General features: G+C 42.0%; 2 protein-coding genes across 3 annotated transcripts; one reads left to right on the top strand and one right to left on the bottom strand.

Moving 5' to 3' along the window:
* Positions 1-324: 324 nt before the first annotated feature.
* pter (phosphotriesterase related) lies at positions 325-5147 on the top strand. 2 transcript variants are annotated; one of them, XM_038717756.1, is made up of 5 exons: positions 325-440; positions 896-1354; positions 1850-2115; positions 2998-3138; positions 3623-5147. In XM_038717756.1, the coding sequence occupies exons 2-5, from the start codon at positions 923-925 to the stop codon at positions 3831-3833; spliced, it is 1050 nt and encodes a 349-aa protein (XP_038573684.1). In that variant the 5' UTR covers positions 325-440; positions 896-922; the 3' UTR covers positions 3834-5147. The 2 variants fall into 2 exon arrangements, with proteins under 2 accessions (XP_038573684.1, XP_038573685.1); XM_038717757.1 differs by having other exon boundaries at positions 336-435.
* On the bottom strand, positions 4463-7015 carry c1ql3b (complement component 1, q subcomponent-like 3b). The gene is made up of 2 exons (XM_038717758.1): positions 6078-7015; positions 4463-5734 (listed from the first exon to the last, which is right to left on the bottom strand). The coding sequence occupies exons 1-2, from the start codon at positions 6696-6698 to the stop codon at positions 5555-5557; spliced, it is 801 nt and encodes a 266-aa protein (XP_038573686.1). The 5' UTR covers positions 6699-7015; the 3' UTR covers positions 4463-5554.
* Between the last annotated feature and the right edge of the window lie 8208 nt (positions 7016-15223).

Below are 15223 nucleotides of genomic sequence, written 5' to 3'. Positions count from 1 at the left end.
ATAGCCTTCAGCATTAGTATATAATGTATCAATCACTAATACAGTCATGAGTTACAACTTTAAAAGTAATGTATTTCATGCCATGTATCTTTATTTGTTGTCATATGTTAAATTAAACTTATTAAATATGAATACAACATAGTAAAGGCTAATGGTTTTAGGTCCATACTTACATTCATTTTTGTTTTTGTCTGCCAAAACGACTATTAATTAATAAAACACAAGTTCACCAAACAAAAACTGAAAATTAATTGTTATATTTCAATGATGAACTTGGATTTACTGACATTGCTCATGTTATTGTAATCCTGTCATCAGTACTTTAGTCTCATGGTTTCTCGCGATGATTCACGCGATTCGCCGCAGAGATAATCCAGTTAACGTAGCAACTACTTGACTTCGGCTGGTGGTGGAAGTGGACCGCAATAAACAGAGGCAAGGTCAGCAAACTATCTTTCAGCAGTTTAGACACATTCAGGATTGAAGTCGATAAACTTGAAGTGATTCGCCTACCTCGTGCTGCAGCTCTGAGTTTACTGCACATTGTTTTCAGTTGATTTCAGCGAGTTGCCTGAGTACAAAACGTTGCTCATTACAACGACTACAATGTACAGCTATGAAGTTACGGATCAGCAGCTAGGAAGGGAAATAATAAACTTAGCTCCTAGACACACCGTAAGGTTAGTTTTGATAAGGACCAGGTTTTGCACTCTGCAGTCCAAAGGTCCCTCTCCTGCATGCGCTGTGAAGTCAATGAGTTGTCCGAGATTCTTTTAGTAAACACACTCCTGTCTGATCTGTAGCAATGTGTTGCACAGAAGTGCCAAAACTTTAGACATCACCACATCTCATATTTGTGTCATTTATAAATAATGAATAATATGTGTCCTTTCAGGTTGTTGGAAACTCCTAAACACCAATCATGTCAGAGTTGAGTGGGAAGTGCCTGACCGTCCTGGGTCTGATGGATCCAGACCAACTGGGCCGCACCATGACCCATGAGCACCTGACCATGAGCTTTGAGTGCTGCTACTTCCCTCCTCCTCCAGGTGACGAGGCGGTGGCGGAGAACCCCTTCAAGATGCAGCACATGCACTGGCTGAGACAAAACCCCTATAGCTGCCATGAGAACTTGCTGCTGCTGCAGGAGACCGCCGCCGTGCGGGACGAGCTGCATGCCTACAGGAAGGTGGGCGGGGGCACAATTGTGGAGAACACCACCACGGGCATCGACCGGGACCTGCCCACCCTCAGGCAGCTGTCCAAGGACACCGGGGTCCATGTCATCGCAGGAGCAGGGTACTATGTGGACTGCACCCACACTAAGGCCACCAAGAGAATGAGTGTGGAGAAGGTGTGTCCCAGTCTGAGAGCGAGTGTAGCCGCAGTCAGTTTGGCCAAAATCAGGCATGCAGTCTTCTGTCCAAAATCTGAAGCAATTTTGGAAACTTAAGTTAGTATGCGTGCGTCTGGAATTTGCTACTGGTACTGTATGTCTCAGGCAGAAGACATACAGCATCAATGTGTTGTGCTGACAATTTGATGTATCGCCCACTCTCTCAGCACGTTCTGTGTTTATGTGCAAGGATTTCTTCTGTATCGTTTGATTGATTTGAACGGGTTTCTGGCTGCCTTGTCTGGTCCTTTAGCGGTGACGCACTGAGAATGTGCATGTAATCTTCATCGATATTTAGATATTATCACGCTAAATCTAACAGGTGCTCTGTTCATGTACCTCAAGTCTGTTAAAGGGGCAAAACTAAGACATCAGAAGTGGGCCGTTTTAATGCACACATGTCAGAGTGATGTCATCCTGCTTTAACCGACTCCTCATATCCTGCCCCGTCAGCTCACAGACATCATCATCAGCGAGGTGCTTCATGGCGCTGACGGCACAGACATCCGCTGCGGTGTAATCGGAGAGATCGGCACCGGCTGGCCCATCACAGAGAGCGAGACAAAGGTGCTGAGGGCCACGGCTCACGCTCAGGCCCAGCTCGGCTGCCCCGTCATCATCCACCCCGGTAGGAATCCTGCCGCTCCCGCTGAGGTCGTCCGGATTCTTCAGGAGGCCGGCGGTGACATTGGCAAAACTGTCATGTCACACCTGGACAGGTGAGAAGTCCCTGGAAGCTGTTAGTTGAGGAAAATAAAGGAATTTCTTTTGACAGTATAATCAGCCTTTTAGATATCAACTTTGTATTAGTTACAATCAGAATCAGGTCGACCTTTCCTGTAAGCCTCATTACTTCCTGTCCCACGTCCCCTGAGATTTATTTTTCCCCCTTACTAAAAATAAATACTTAAATAATTATTATTCAATAATTTCACCATCTCCCGCCCCGTCAGAACAACACTCCTCTTTCTGTTTGGTGTTATAGCATGATGATCTCGGGGGCTTCCAATTCTATCTGTAAGTAACACAATGACAGAATGTATGACTAGCCTACTTGGTTCATGGGTTTCACACACTTTCTGTAATAAAAGCATCTAAAAGCAAAAATCCTATCAGAGGGGGAACCCTGGGACAAAATCATATCAAATGGGGATCCGTGGTCTAATTTGTGTCAGTTTAGGGGTCATTGATGTGAGAACCACTGGTGTAGAGGTGGTTACAGGCTGCCAGTTGTCCTCAGAGATCAGAAAAAGCTAATTTGCACGTCCTCTTCATAAAGAGCATAAATGATTCATAAAGCCCATTCACATGCAAATGTTATCTTCTTCACTCAGAACGTTCACCTAAGAAGGATGAAGGAAAGGTGGTGTTTAATAAGATAGCTTTAGTTAGATATCAGTCCACGGTTGAGCCCGCTATGTCTTTAGATCTGCTTTTCAAAACAAATTAGTTGAGTCACGGCTAAATTACAAAAATGTATTGAATTTTAGTCCTAGATCAAATCAAATTTCAAACAAACACGCTGGGAAATGGAATGAACTTCCTCCTTTAAAAGACTGATGTCTTTGATACTTCATCACCTTTCTGCTCTCTTCCTGCAGGACTATATTTGATGATGGCGAGCTGCTTGAGTTTGCGAAGCTGGGGAGTTATCTGGAGTATGATCTGTTTGGAACAGAGATGCTGAACTACCCTTATAACCTGGAGGTGGACATGCCCAGTGACAGCCAGAGAGTGAAGGCGTGAGTAAGCCTGGTCAGGGTTAAACTTGTCTTATCTGTGTGGTTTTTGTGATAGGACTTGTCAGGAGTGAAGCGCAAGTGTGACCACATTGTCCACATTTGACATTTTACTATGGGTTCAAATTCAGTGTTCAAATTTGAGATCAGACCCCTCTGTGCCTTTATCTGAGCGTCCTCATCAGGTGCATCATTTAAAGCAAAATGCTTCTTCTGTGTTTTACTCCCCGTGGAGAGAAGAGCATGTCCTCTAGTTTTTTTCACATAAACTGTGAGACACTAATCTCCCTCGACAGCGAAGGCAGGAGTGTGTGTCAACAGGAGGGGTGATGAATGAATGAGTGGTGCAGCTAGCAGTATTCACATTCTGGTCAGATCATTGTCCCCACATACAAAAGATGAGTTTAACACATGAAGACAAGAATAGCAGTTACAGGATGTTCTGTAAAATTGTTTTTCACGTTTCTTTGTTCACGTTCACCCTCAGCTTGGCGTTCCTTGTGAAGGAGGGCTACGAGGACAAGATAGTGGTTGCACACGACATCCACACCAAGAACCGCCTCACCAAGTACGGCGGCCACGGCTACTCTCACATCCTGAACAACATTGTGCCGAAGATGCTGATGAGGGGCATCTCGCAGCACCAGGTGGATAAGATTCTTATCGACAACCCGAAATGCTGGCTGACCTTCAAATAAAGCAAAAAAAAAAAAAAAAAGACCTAAAGGAGGAATTTTGATGTAGCGATTATTTTATCTCCAGATGATGACTGAACACCCCACAATGAATACTTTGAGATCTTTGCAAACAGTCCAAATGCATTTGTAAATGTGCTTTGGAGCCTTAAACCAATGAGCATACAGTGTTTGTGCATGGATCAATCTTTAATGTCAATATTACATTTTTCAGCATACAGTAGAAAAAATGTTTTGGTAATTTGTCTTTGAAGTGGAAAATAATCACAGGCTGTCGTTTCGTTCAGCTGAAAGAGTTTTGTTATGGAGGACCTCATTAATTAACACTTGATTTTATATTTTTGATTATATATTATTCACTTTTTAAGCAGATTACATCAAAGGAGCCTTGCAGGATCACAGTGCCTCTCATTAGCGGTCTTGTTTTGGTTCCATGTATGTCCCACAAAAAAGCATTTTCTTTTATGCACAAATGTGAATGCAATCTAAGACCAATATTTTCCTTTCTCTGTGGGTGTGGCCTACAGTGGTGCTCACAAATATGGTGCTAATTGATTTTTCTGTTTCAATGTCACAGTTGCTTTGTTTGTGTTTGTATGTGACATTTCTGCAAATATGTTTTTTTTTGGGGGGGGGGGGGGGTAATGAGCAGTCTGGTAATCAGTATGCTGCTCTGCTCTCCACACAATGCGGCTGTGTTAGATGAGTTGTCCTGTTGCCCCTCAGTGGGTGTCTGGGTGTCTATGGGAGGCTGACTGGCTGGCAGGCCCAGATGAAGGACATGTTCTCCTCTCATCTGGGAACAGGTGGCCTCACAGGGTGACTTCATCACATGATCAATGGCATGATCGCCACAGTGCACTGAACAGCTATGTAACTTTTGATTAATCTTCCCAGAGGATTAGAAAGTGAACAAGAGGATTTAATTTTACATTGTATTGTACACATTAGCCGACAGTCTTATCTGGAGGGACTCAACAAACACGCAGGCAGATCGATGTCCGTGGTCGTGCTCGAGGAAACATTCCCGTCAGTGTGACTGTCCAGTTTTGTGATCTTGACTAACCGTCAGACCACCCTGTTGCCCCAACCAGCTGTCGTATTGAGACAAGGAAAGTGAGTTACAGTGATTATTTGGTGACAGCGCTTCAATATGAACATCACAATGGCCCTTTACAGAATCAGTTTATCTTTAAAGTGTTATTATGCTGCACAGAGTTGAAATGCCATTTTAGAATCATGCATCACTACTTACGTTTTCACTCAAAATGCATCAACTATCATTTTTTTTCAATAAAGCACACATATTGACTAACACTGAACAGAGTGGTGATTATGTGAATATAATTTCAGCACCTGATTGAGTGCTAAAGGTCATTACATCGAACTTTCAGTGTACACTCTCGGTATGTGTCACCACAGCAGCTACAGAATGTCTGACATATCAGCAAACTTAATTTGTAAAGCTCAGCAGTTCATTCAGGGTGCGACACGAATCCATTTGATGGATACTTTAAAATTCATTATTATTCTGTATTACACCGAAAGCTCTTCATTGCAAAGTGAAGTTCTTTTTTTTGCATGACGTCCCCCACATCTTTTTGGACTCTTTTGCAATATGGAAATGTCTCTAATATTCCACCTGACATTGAATTGAGCATGAGCAGTGAAGCAAGCGATATGCAGAGCAGGTCTTCTCCACCTCGGCAGATCGTCTCCGTGTTTCAGTCGGCGTACAACATGAAGCCGGAGAAGGTGCTGTACTTGTTGTTGTTGCCCCCGTGCGCCTTTCCGCCGTCCAGCTTGATGTAAATCTCGTCCCCGGGCTCGAGGTGTAGGACGACACTGTTGCTGGCGTAGTCGTAGTTCTGGTCGGCGTCTTGGGCGATGGCACTGGCTCGCACCTGGAAGGCAAACGGGACATTTCTGCTGATTAAACGTGTCTATATTTCTGTAATCAGAACCGCGGACAGCTCCATCAGTGACAACACGTCTGTCATTTCAAGCTTAAAACAACCCCCAGACAACTTCACTGTAAGCAGTTTTTGTTTGTTTGTTTTTAAGTGTCCGTGAAATATTTTTGGATTGTTGATCTGGGTACAGCCGTGCGTAAAACGTGCGTAAAATGCAAGTAAAAATGAATTCATCAAATTACGTCTTTTCACTATGGATTGCAAACAACGACTACAGAGTAAAGCAAAAAACAAAACAAACAAAAAAAACAAATCATATCATGAAGCTTCCTACCTGGTTGTTCTTGCAGAGGTCAGCCCACATGCTGGTTCCATCCCCGCCTCGCATCAGCACGTGGTAAATAAAGAAGTAAATCCCAGGTATTGAGCAGGTGAATTTCCCTGTAGAGGGGTCATAGTGGTTCCCAAGATTTGTGACTACGTCGTCGAATTTCAACACTTCATATCCCTCATGTTGCTTCTTAAGTCCTGCATAAAACGCAATTTTTGGGACTGTGTTGTAAGTGGCAGCGCTGATGGCACCGGTGGGCCCATTTATTCCGGGTGCTCCGGGTGGACCCGGAGGGCCCGGTGCCCCTCTTTCTCCGGGCGGACCAGCAGGTCCAGGTGGCCCGGGCTCCCCACCCGGACCCCTCGGACCCATCCTCCCGACGCGTCCCGGCTCTCCTTGAGGACCTTGGATGAACGTCGGAAGCGACTGAACCAGACGGTTGTCTTTGATCGGGTTGGTTGCCTTGGCCGTGGCCGTGGCCGCTGTCCCGTGAGAGTCGCACACCATTTGACAGGATCCGAGCATCTCATAGCGGGCAGGAGTCCCGGCGGTGTTCACCATGACCGGGATCAGAACCACCAACACCAGCACCAGCGCGACGCCACAAACACCAGTTGCGATCATCTGCGCTCTGCGGATTCGCTGTGTTCTCCGGATTGGATGGTCTTCCAGCCTGCTTGTGGGCGATATTTTTATAGAGGGAAGAATTTCACCTGCTCTTCTATAATATTGCAACTTTTGGAGATAAAATAGCCCTTTAAATGTTTATGCGCAAAAGTAACCATCCACAACTTTTACGCGCTGCAGTATCCGTTTAACTGATTCATCTCTACTTACTCAACGCAAGGAAAAACAACAACTAAAGACTTTTTGAGAGGAAACACAATCTGCGTTATGTGGTTATGCAGCACAAAGTCAGCTGCACAAGTTTCTGCCCACCACGGTGCCACAGGAGAGAATGGGCTAGAAATGAACCGTTACCGGCTTCTGTGTGTGGACAGTGAGGGGAGGGGTGGAGGTGATGGATGGGATAGAATGCATGCATTTCTTCAATCAAAAGAGAGAAAGTGAAACACAAACACTAATGCAACTTTGAAGCCCTGAAATGATTACGGTTTCAGCAGGGTTTTAACACAGTATATTTCTTTTTCTATTGATGACTGTAATGTTACAGCCCACAACACGTTATTAGAACGTATCCTAACAGCTTTTAATGTAATGAAACAGAATGGGAAGCAAAATTAGACATAAAAAACGTAGAAAAGAACTAAGAAAACAGGAAATGAGAAAGAAATGGAAAAACTGAACTAAGCTGAACAAATTGCAAATAAACAAGGCACAAGACATGGCACAAAACCCAGAAAATAAGACAAGAAAACCCCCAAACCATGACACTAAAGGTCTTAAGTATAATTTGGCCCATTAAAGACAAAAAGCTATACTCCTTTGGCACCTGGTCACACTTTAGTGGCTCCTAGTGTCCAATTTATCATTTGGAAAAAATCTATAGAACCTCTGAAAGGAAGGAGGGAGTCACTAGGACCTGGCAGTGAAGGATGGCTTCACACAAATATACTGATGAAATGACTGATTGTGGAGATATTTTTAAGGAAAATTGGGTGAGATCACGTAATTAATTAGTTTAAAAAAATCTAAATGGTTGCTTAGCCTTAATAAGTGATAGTGTTTAAAATGTATGTATGTACTGAATTTTCAATTCTTCATAAAATGATCCAAACAGGTCATTGTGATTTAAGATTTAAAAGAAAATCCAGTCCAGACAAAACTTCTCCAAGGTCTGAGTGATGAAGGGCTAATTCTTGGTGAGGAGGGCAAATGATGATGTGCTCATGAATGCAGGGGCTGTCACTCTTTGTTGATGGCACCTCACTGCCAGGTGGAGAGATAGATGAGCAGGAAGGAAAAACACAGATAGCCTTGTTTGTTTGGGAGGAGGGAGGATTTGATTGCAGCCCGAATGATATTCTATGGAAGTCACAAGCACAACAATGTTTGCTGAATCATAATCTTAAAATAGTGGCAAACAGAACCATTGAAACTCTTAAAAAGATTGTTAAAAGGGCTGTAAAAGGAAAGAATGAGCTGTATTACTTAACAAATAATAAAGATCCTCAAATAATAAAGAACAAAAAATAAAGATCTTATTTTGTCACAAAGAAATTGTTCAAAAATCAGCAGATGTGTATTTGCAGTATGTAAATTTGGCCCATCGTGTAATAAGAGGCATTGAGCCACTCACTTTCAACAGTCATGCAAATAGTTGAGGAGTGAATGATGACAAGACTGACACAAGTTGTGTCAGGGATAGTCAAGTGAAGGCCTTGTTCCCATGCAACGTTCAAAGTTGTCATTTTTGGAGAATAGATGGGTTGAATAAGTGTGAGATATTACTTTTAAAGCTCATGTAATCAATTATTTTATATTAATGTACATGTAAAGTTAAAGTTATCATTTGTAGGGATGAACCCAACAAGAATTATCACTGACTCGTCAGTTCCCTCAGCTTTTCAAAGCATTTTTAATATCTGTTTTTTATTTTCACAGCTTCATTTCCAAACAGTAGGTCCACCACTTTGGTCCATACTGAAATCTCTCTGTCTGTGGTGATCCCCTGACTTTTCCTCCGGTGCCACCATGAGGTTTGAGCATTGGGTTTGAGGTGGACTGGATCTTGGTTAGTAAGCTGAGCATTTCAGCATTTAGCTCAAAGAACTGCTGTGCCTTATTACAGCCACACAGAGCCACTAGCATGGCAGTGGACAGTCTTGGCTTAAGTTTCAGGATAGTAAACCCAAGGTAATGAACATGAAATAAGGAATCATTCAGAGCACAGAAGTGCATCATTGAATACAAGAATAGGGATCTTATACTTTTTTAGTCCAGTCTAAGTCAAATTACAACAAATCTATGATTGTAACTAGTCTTGCAACAATGATACCAATAATTCAGACAGGAGTAAAATTCCTCATAAAATGTCCCCTAAATAGGAAGAGTAACTACATTTTTATTGGTTGCATTGGATGACATTTTAATTTCCTCTTCCTGGTTTCATTTTGTTTTATTTTATGCATGCGTCTTTGTTACAGCTGAGTTTGGGAGGGCACGCATGTGAGCTAAAATACATTTTCATTTCCAAAAGACCACACATTTTCTGTGGGATGGGTGCAAAGAGAGAAATAGAATAGTATATAAAGACACACATGCACACTCACACACAAAGACACAGTGGGACATACTGTGGCGGCTATGAGTCAGTGAGCACTTGTTAGTGGTCAGGCTCTTTCCCTCCAGTTGGCACAAGCCTCCAGTGACTCAGGGAGACTTGTCGACCAGGAGCCAGAGTGAACAGCAGTGTCAAAAAAAACTAAATGCTGTGGGAAGAAGACACAACTTGTATTAGAAAGTGTTTCACAGTATCACACCAACTGAATCAGAGTGCGCTTTTTTTATTTCTGACCTCACGTGTATGTCCAACGTTGACTTTCATCACTCTTTTCCAGAACAAGATCATAGTTACTCAACTCACCTCCGCTTCTGTATTGAAAAATTCCTCTGGTGGTGGAGAGCTCTGACAGGTTGTTTTGAGTCTCAACTTTGGAGTTCATTTACAACCAGTCGGGCAGGAGTCCTGGGGGAGCCTGATGATTTTTGACATCCGGACAAGCAGATGTTCAGAGGACATGAATAAAACATACAGCCAATCTGACCACAGACCAGAGACTTTCTGAGTGTCTAATGAAATATGAGGCGTGATTTCAATTCACAAAAAAACCCTTTGTCAGATAACTGTGATGCTGCATGAAATATGTATGGCATTTATATAGCCTGACCTGGGTGGCTAAGCAGAGTTCAATTATGGTTATGACAATCAAAGCTGAGACAGGTTTGATTGTCTCAGAATTTATGTGGTGAATGGAAAGGAAACTGAATGGGCGTCTTGTTACCAACATGGAATATAAACAGAAATATTATGTGACCACTGACACCCAAGTGTTTATCAAGTGATGAAACACCATGTGTGCCAGGCAGCGATAAGATGCATGGCCCTCAGTACTTTTCACACCTTCTTCTTTTTCAGAAATTGAGTGTTTATTTTTCTTTTTCCACAGAAAAGCCAGCGAAAAGGCTGGGCTCAACAGTTCAGCTCAGCAGGGGGGTGGGGTTAACAGAATGCATTACCACACCACCCACTCAAAGCTGGTACTGTATTTAAGATGGAGACACAATCATCCAGGGTGGGATCTCATTATTTGCTTCCAGCTAACTGTACTTGTGTGGACTTCTGAAGGAATACATTTCATTTTGATTTGTTAATGTTTAAATATAATGAATACGCTTTCCAAATCCAAATCCAGTTAATGCTTTCCACATGTGGGAAAAAGGACAGGTAAAGATTCAAATACAACAGAGAGATTATTCAGAGCTTCAAATCATTTGCAAAGTAAAAATCAAATACCTCCTGCATGTGAATTCATCAAATACACCTGAGAATTTATGAAATACTTTTGGCTGTGGACATTCTAGCACCTCCTAGAGGGGAAGTTTATGAATTTCATTAAAACAGGCCATAAACAATTGCAATACTCCTGTTTTTTTATGTTTTTTATTTAATTTGTCATTTTTTAAACCAGGTAAAAATCTTGTTGAGATTAAATCTCTTTTTCTAGAGAGACCTGGCCAAGAAGGCAGCCTAACAAACACTATTACTAATAAAAAACACAACACTACAAAATTCAAACAAAGAGGCTAAGAAAAGAACACAGACAATATCTAGTTAAGATGCATTCACAGGTAATGCTCTTACCCGCTCGCATCGCACACTGCAAAATGTCCTTCTACTATATCAAGTAATTCAATTAAAAGATCATGTTTTCCTCTCTGCTGCGTCCTCCTGTCCTCCAGCAGGAGCTCAAAGCCAAACACGTCATCACTCACATGCAGTCTGTGAATAAGATGTTGAATCATGGTTTGCATCCTGCGAGAGGCTCTGCAACAGCATAGAAAGAAATATGAGAAGATACAGTCTATGAGAAGGAGATCACTGTTGTGCAATGGAAGAGTCTGCACATGAAAAGAGAATGTTTGTTTGGTTTGATAAATCACTAAATAAGTAAATTAAATCCACATATACTTGGGGATGTTTCAAAAATGTTCCTAAAATATTTCATTGATGACCTGTAACTGAGTACATCAACTCTAGTACTTCATTTAAATACAATTTTGCATTACTTCTACTCCACTACGTGTCAGAGGAAATACTTTTTACTTCACTGCATTTTGTAACAGTTTTAGTTACTAGTTACTTTGAAGTTTAATGCATACATGTAGATTTTATAAACACAAATATATGATCATCTTATAAAATGATACATTTTTATTTGACTGAACCATCAAACAGTATATAAAGTAGTTCAAATTTGTTCCACTTCAGCTAACTACAACATTCTATGTTGCAAGTCAACATTTTAACGGTAATAATACAATTTATATTATTATAACATCCATTCAGCTTTAGGAATCAATCTGAGGACTGGCTGATCAGCCATAACATATTTAAATTGGCAATGTCAATGGTTATATTACAAATTATAAAAATACATTATAAAAATGCTTTATATTTATAAAGAAACACTTGCATGAAACAAGAAAATTTGAGCAAAACAGATGTTTGGCAGTGAAGAGATGTTCGCCCCTGCATTCAAGGAGTCTTTTGATTGCTCACAATAAAACTTTATGTATTGCAACCTGGAATTCAGGATTACAACAACGGATTATAACAAACCTAAATCCCCCATGCAACAAAAAAGTAGATTGATTTTCATCGAGATGTCAATCGATGCACCGTTTCGCTGATGGCATCAGAGGGTGGAGTGTCACATTTTCTGCCGATGAGATTGAGCGGCAGTGAGAGGCTTAGTGGCAAATACAATCGAGGAGTGTAAACATACCGAGGGCCGCAAGAGGCCGATCAATGCCTCCAGTCTGGGATTGATTAATTACCTCAAGAAAGAGACTGAGGTGTGAGGGCACCAGAGAAACCTGATCAGAACAAGATTTATCACCCAATCTCTGTATCATCGCTCCCTCCCGCTCACTATTTTGTCTTTTCTTAGCCTATTTTTTTTTTCAAATCTGCCCTTCTCCATTTACTGACTTGAGTGTGTCATGTGAAAGTGTGAATGGCCTCTTAACATGTTGTAGAGGTTAAAAAAATAAAAAGAACTCATGGTAACCTTAACCTATATTTTAGAGGGATAGCGGTTGAAAACATCAAATAAAAACATATAACCTAAACTTAGGTTAAAACCTTTAATACCCAGAGAGTTGGACAATGTACCAGATAATAATGTCGCTGTTGAATAGAAACAACACAAGATGAGGTCCTTTGTGAAGGTCAAGTGAATTATTTTGTTAGTTGTGAGATCTTTTGTAAATATGACTTAAACTCCTTGAAATAGAGAATAAACATTAAATAGTGCATTAAATGATCTACATTAAATTAATTTTTTCCAGTCCCATGTGAGAGTAAATCACTTTTTCCAAAGTCAAGAATGAACTTTCATGCTTAATTTCAAATGTGCAGCCTTCACAAAAACAGCCTTTAATTATAATATATATATATATATATATACAGAGTCAGTTTCTCCCTATGTATATATACACAGTCCCCTCCAAGCCATGACATTACCTCCACAATGCTTCACAGAAGAGCTTGTATGCTTCGGATCATAAGCAGTTCCTTTCTTTCTCCACACTTTGGCCTTTCCGTCACTTTGGTAGAGATTAATCTTGGTCTCATCAGTGCATAAGATTGCCTTCCAGAACTTTTGCGGCTCATCCCTGTACTTATCCAAAGAAGGTTAAAGTCAAGGGCAACTGGACTTGGTTGAAGATACTCAGTTCTGACTGACTGGAAACTAAGCTATTTAAGAGGGCGTAGGCCCCCTCCTCTGTTCAGCAATGGCTTCTCAACCCGGGTGTAGATGCTTCCTTGACACCTCTTTCAAACCATCCATGTTCTCTGTCTAAAATGCGCAACTGGTGGTCCTCAAACGAGTGTCCTCTGTCCTTCAGATGTAAGTAAACTGCAAAGTCTTGACCTGAGGAGTTGGCCTCTCTGTGTTGAGCCATGCGTTTGTGTAGTGGTTGTTTAGTCTCCCCAATATACAGGTCTGTGCATTCCTCACTGCATTGGTCAGCATACACTAGATTGCTTTTCTTGTGTTTGGGTGTGCGGACTTTGGGGTGTACCAGCATCTGTCTTAGCGTGTTCTTGGATTTAAAAAACACAGGGATTTTGTGTTTAATGAAAATCCTCATGAGTTTCTCTGATATGTCCAGAATCTCAATGTTGTTGCCTTTGACCTTCTTTTCCTCCTCCCCTGTTGTTTTGTTCTTCCCGGATTTTGTAGCTTTTTCACAAAGGTCCATTTAGGGTATCCACAGGCTGTAAGTGCCCCCTTCAGGTGGTTTTGTCCTTCTCTCTGGCTTGGGCGCTTGTTGGTATGTTTTCCGCTCTGTGGTGCAGTGTTCTCATGACCCCTAGCTTGTGCTCCAGTGGGTGGTGGAAATCTACAAGAGTAGGTATTGGTCTGTGTATGTGGGTTTTCTGTACACACCAATTTGCAGGCTTTTCAATGTGTACAATGCAGTCCAAGAAGGCCAAACTGCTGTTGTGGACATCTTCTCGTGTTCTCGTGTGAACTTGATGTTGCTATCCACAGAGTTGATGTTTTCTGTGAAGGCTTGCACTTCCTGGCTTTTAATTTTGACCCAGGTGTCGTCCACATATCTGTACCAGTGGCTCGGTGCTGTTCCTCTGAAGGAGTTGAGGGCTTTATTCTCCACTTCTTCCATGTAGATGTTTGCCACAATCAGGGATACTGGTGAGCCCATGGCACAGCCGTGCTTCTGTCTGTAGAATCCACCGTTGTACTGGAAATAGGTGGTGTTTAGACAGAGGTCGAGTAATTTGCAGATCTGGTCAGGGCTGACGCTAGTTCTGTTTTCCAGGGTGCTGTCTTGTGTTAGCTGTTTCCTTACGGTTTCTACTGCTTTTATGGTGGGGATGCAGGTGAACAAAGAAGTCACGTCATAGGTTTCAGTCCTCGAACTTTGTTTACAAAGTCAATGGAGTTTTGGATGTGATGTGATGTGATGTGATGTGGTGTGGTGTGATGTGATGTGGTGTGGTGTGGTGTGGCGTGGCGTGTTTCCCACCAAGGGAGCTAAGATGGTAGAAAATGTGTTAGGCAATGTTATAGGTGACTGAGTTAATGCTGCCTGAGTGGGGCTCCTTCTTTGTGTATCTTGGGTAGTCCATATATGCACGGAATGGCTTTTCCAGGATACTAAGGATTATATTGTTCACGGGAGATGGTGTTGTCTTTCTGTAGCTGTTCTTTTTCTTGTATCCACTGGTTGGGTCTTGCCTCTGTCTCTTATGTGTTTGTGTCCATTAGTAGTGTGTTGACCTTGTTCAGGTAGTCCGCTATGTTAAGGACTACCGTGCATATCCTTTGTCAGCAGGTAGGATAGTGATGTTTTGATCCTTGCTCAGTGATGTCACAGCCTTCCTTTCTTGGATGGTGAGGTTGGAAGGGGGAGCCTTCGCATTAGAAAGGGCTGCAGATACCTTTAGTCTGAGGTGTTTCGCTTCTGTTTCTGTTAATTTGTTATTCCTAACGGGCGATTCTGTGGCTGGGTCCACTATAGGCAGCTGCTGTGGTGTAATGTAAGTTTAATCCTTTGGCCAGAACGTCTTTCTCTGGTTGCGTGAGTTCCCTATCTGAGAGGTTTTTCACCCATCTGTTGTCTGTTTCATGCGTTGTGGGATTGTTGTCCTTTCTCCTCCAAGACAATTCTCCTGTTTTATTAGTGCTGCTGGCTCGGACTGTAGGTTTTGGAAATTCCGGGTCTGTCTCTTGTTGTGTTGAAATAGCAGTGCTTTCTTGATGAAATCCATGACCTTTCATCACTTCCCAGGAAACTCAACAAACGTAACCTATTGGCCTCAGGTGAAGATGCGAACGATGGTCCTTCAGTCTTGGCCTCGGTTAGTCCTAACAACCATAACGACTGTCATTACAACAGCCAGGAACACTAACAAACCAACGGTATCGACGATC

Source organism: Micropterus salmoides, unplaced genomic scaffold (genome assembly GCF_014851395.1).
Source record: "Micropterus salmoides isolate LMB-PRFRI ecotype aquatic unplaced genomic scaffold, ASM1485139v1 Ms_hic_scaffold_14, whole genome shotgun sequence".
Taxonomy (NCBI): Eukaryota; Metazoa; Chordata; class Actinopteri; order Centrarchiformes; family Centrarchidae; genus Micropterus; species Micropterus salmoides.
The sequence above is the reverse complement of the archived record's forward strand: the minus strand, read 5'-3'. Positions and strand labels throughout refer to the sequence as shown.

What these genes read in the sequence shown, in the direction of transcription:
- pter (XM_038717756.1), top strand. Translation starts at nt 923, where the DNA reads ATGTCAGAGTTGAGTGGGAAGTGCCTGACCGTCCTGGGTCTGATGGAT. An exon ending in AGAGAATGAGTGTGGAGAAG is followed by an intron (nt 1,355 to 1,849) that starts GTGTGTCCCAGT and finishes CTGCCCCGTCAG; the next exon opens with CTCACAGACATCATCATCAG. An exon ending in GTCATGTCACACCTGGACAG is followed by an intron (nt 2,116 to 2,997) that starts GTGAGAAGTCCC and finishes CTCTTCCTGCAG; the next exon opens with GACTATATTTGATGATGGCG.
- c1ql3b (XM_038717758.1), bottom strand. Translation starts at nt 6,698, where the DNA reads ATGATCGCAACTGGTGTTTGTGGCGTCGCGCTGGTGCTGGTGTTGGTG. An exon ending in ACCTCTGCAAGAACAACCAG is followed by an intron (nt 5,735 to 6,077) that starts GTAGGAAGCTTC and finishes TTTGCCTTCCAG; the next exon opens with GTGCGAGCCAGTGCCATCGC.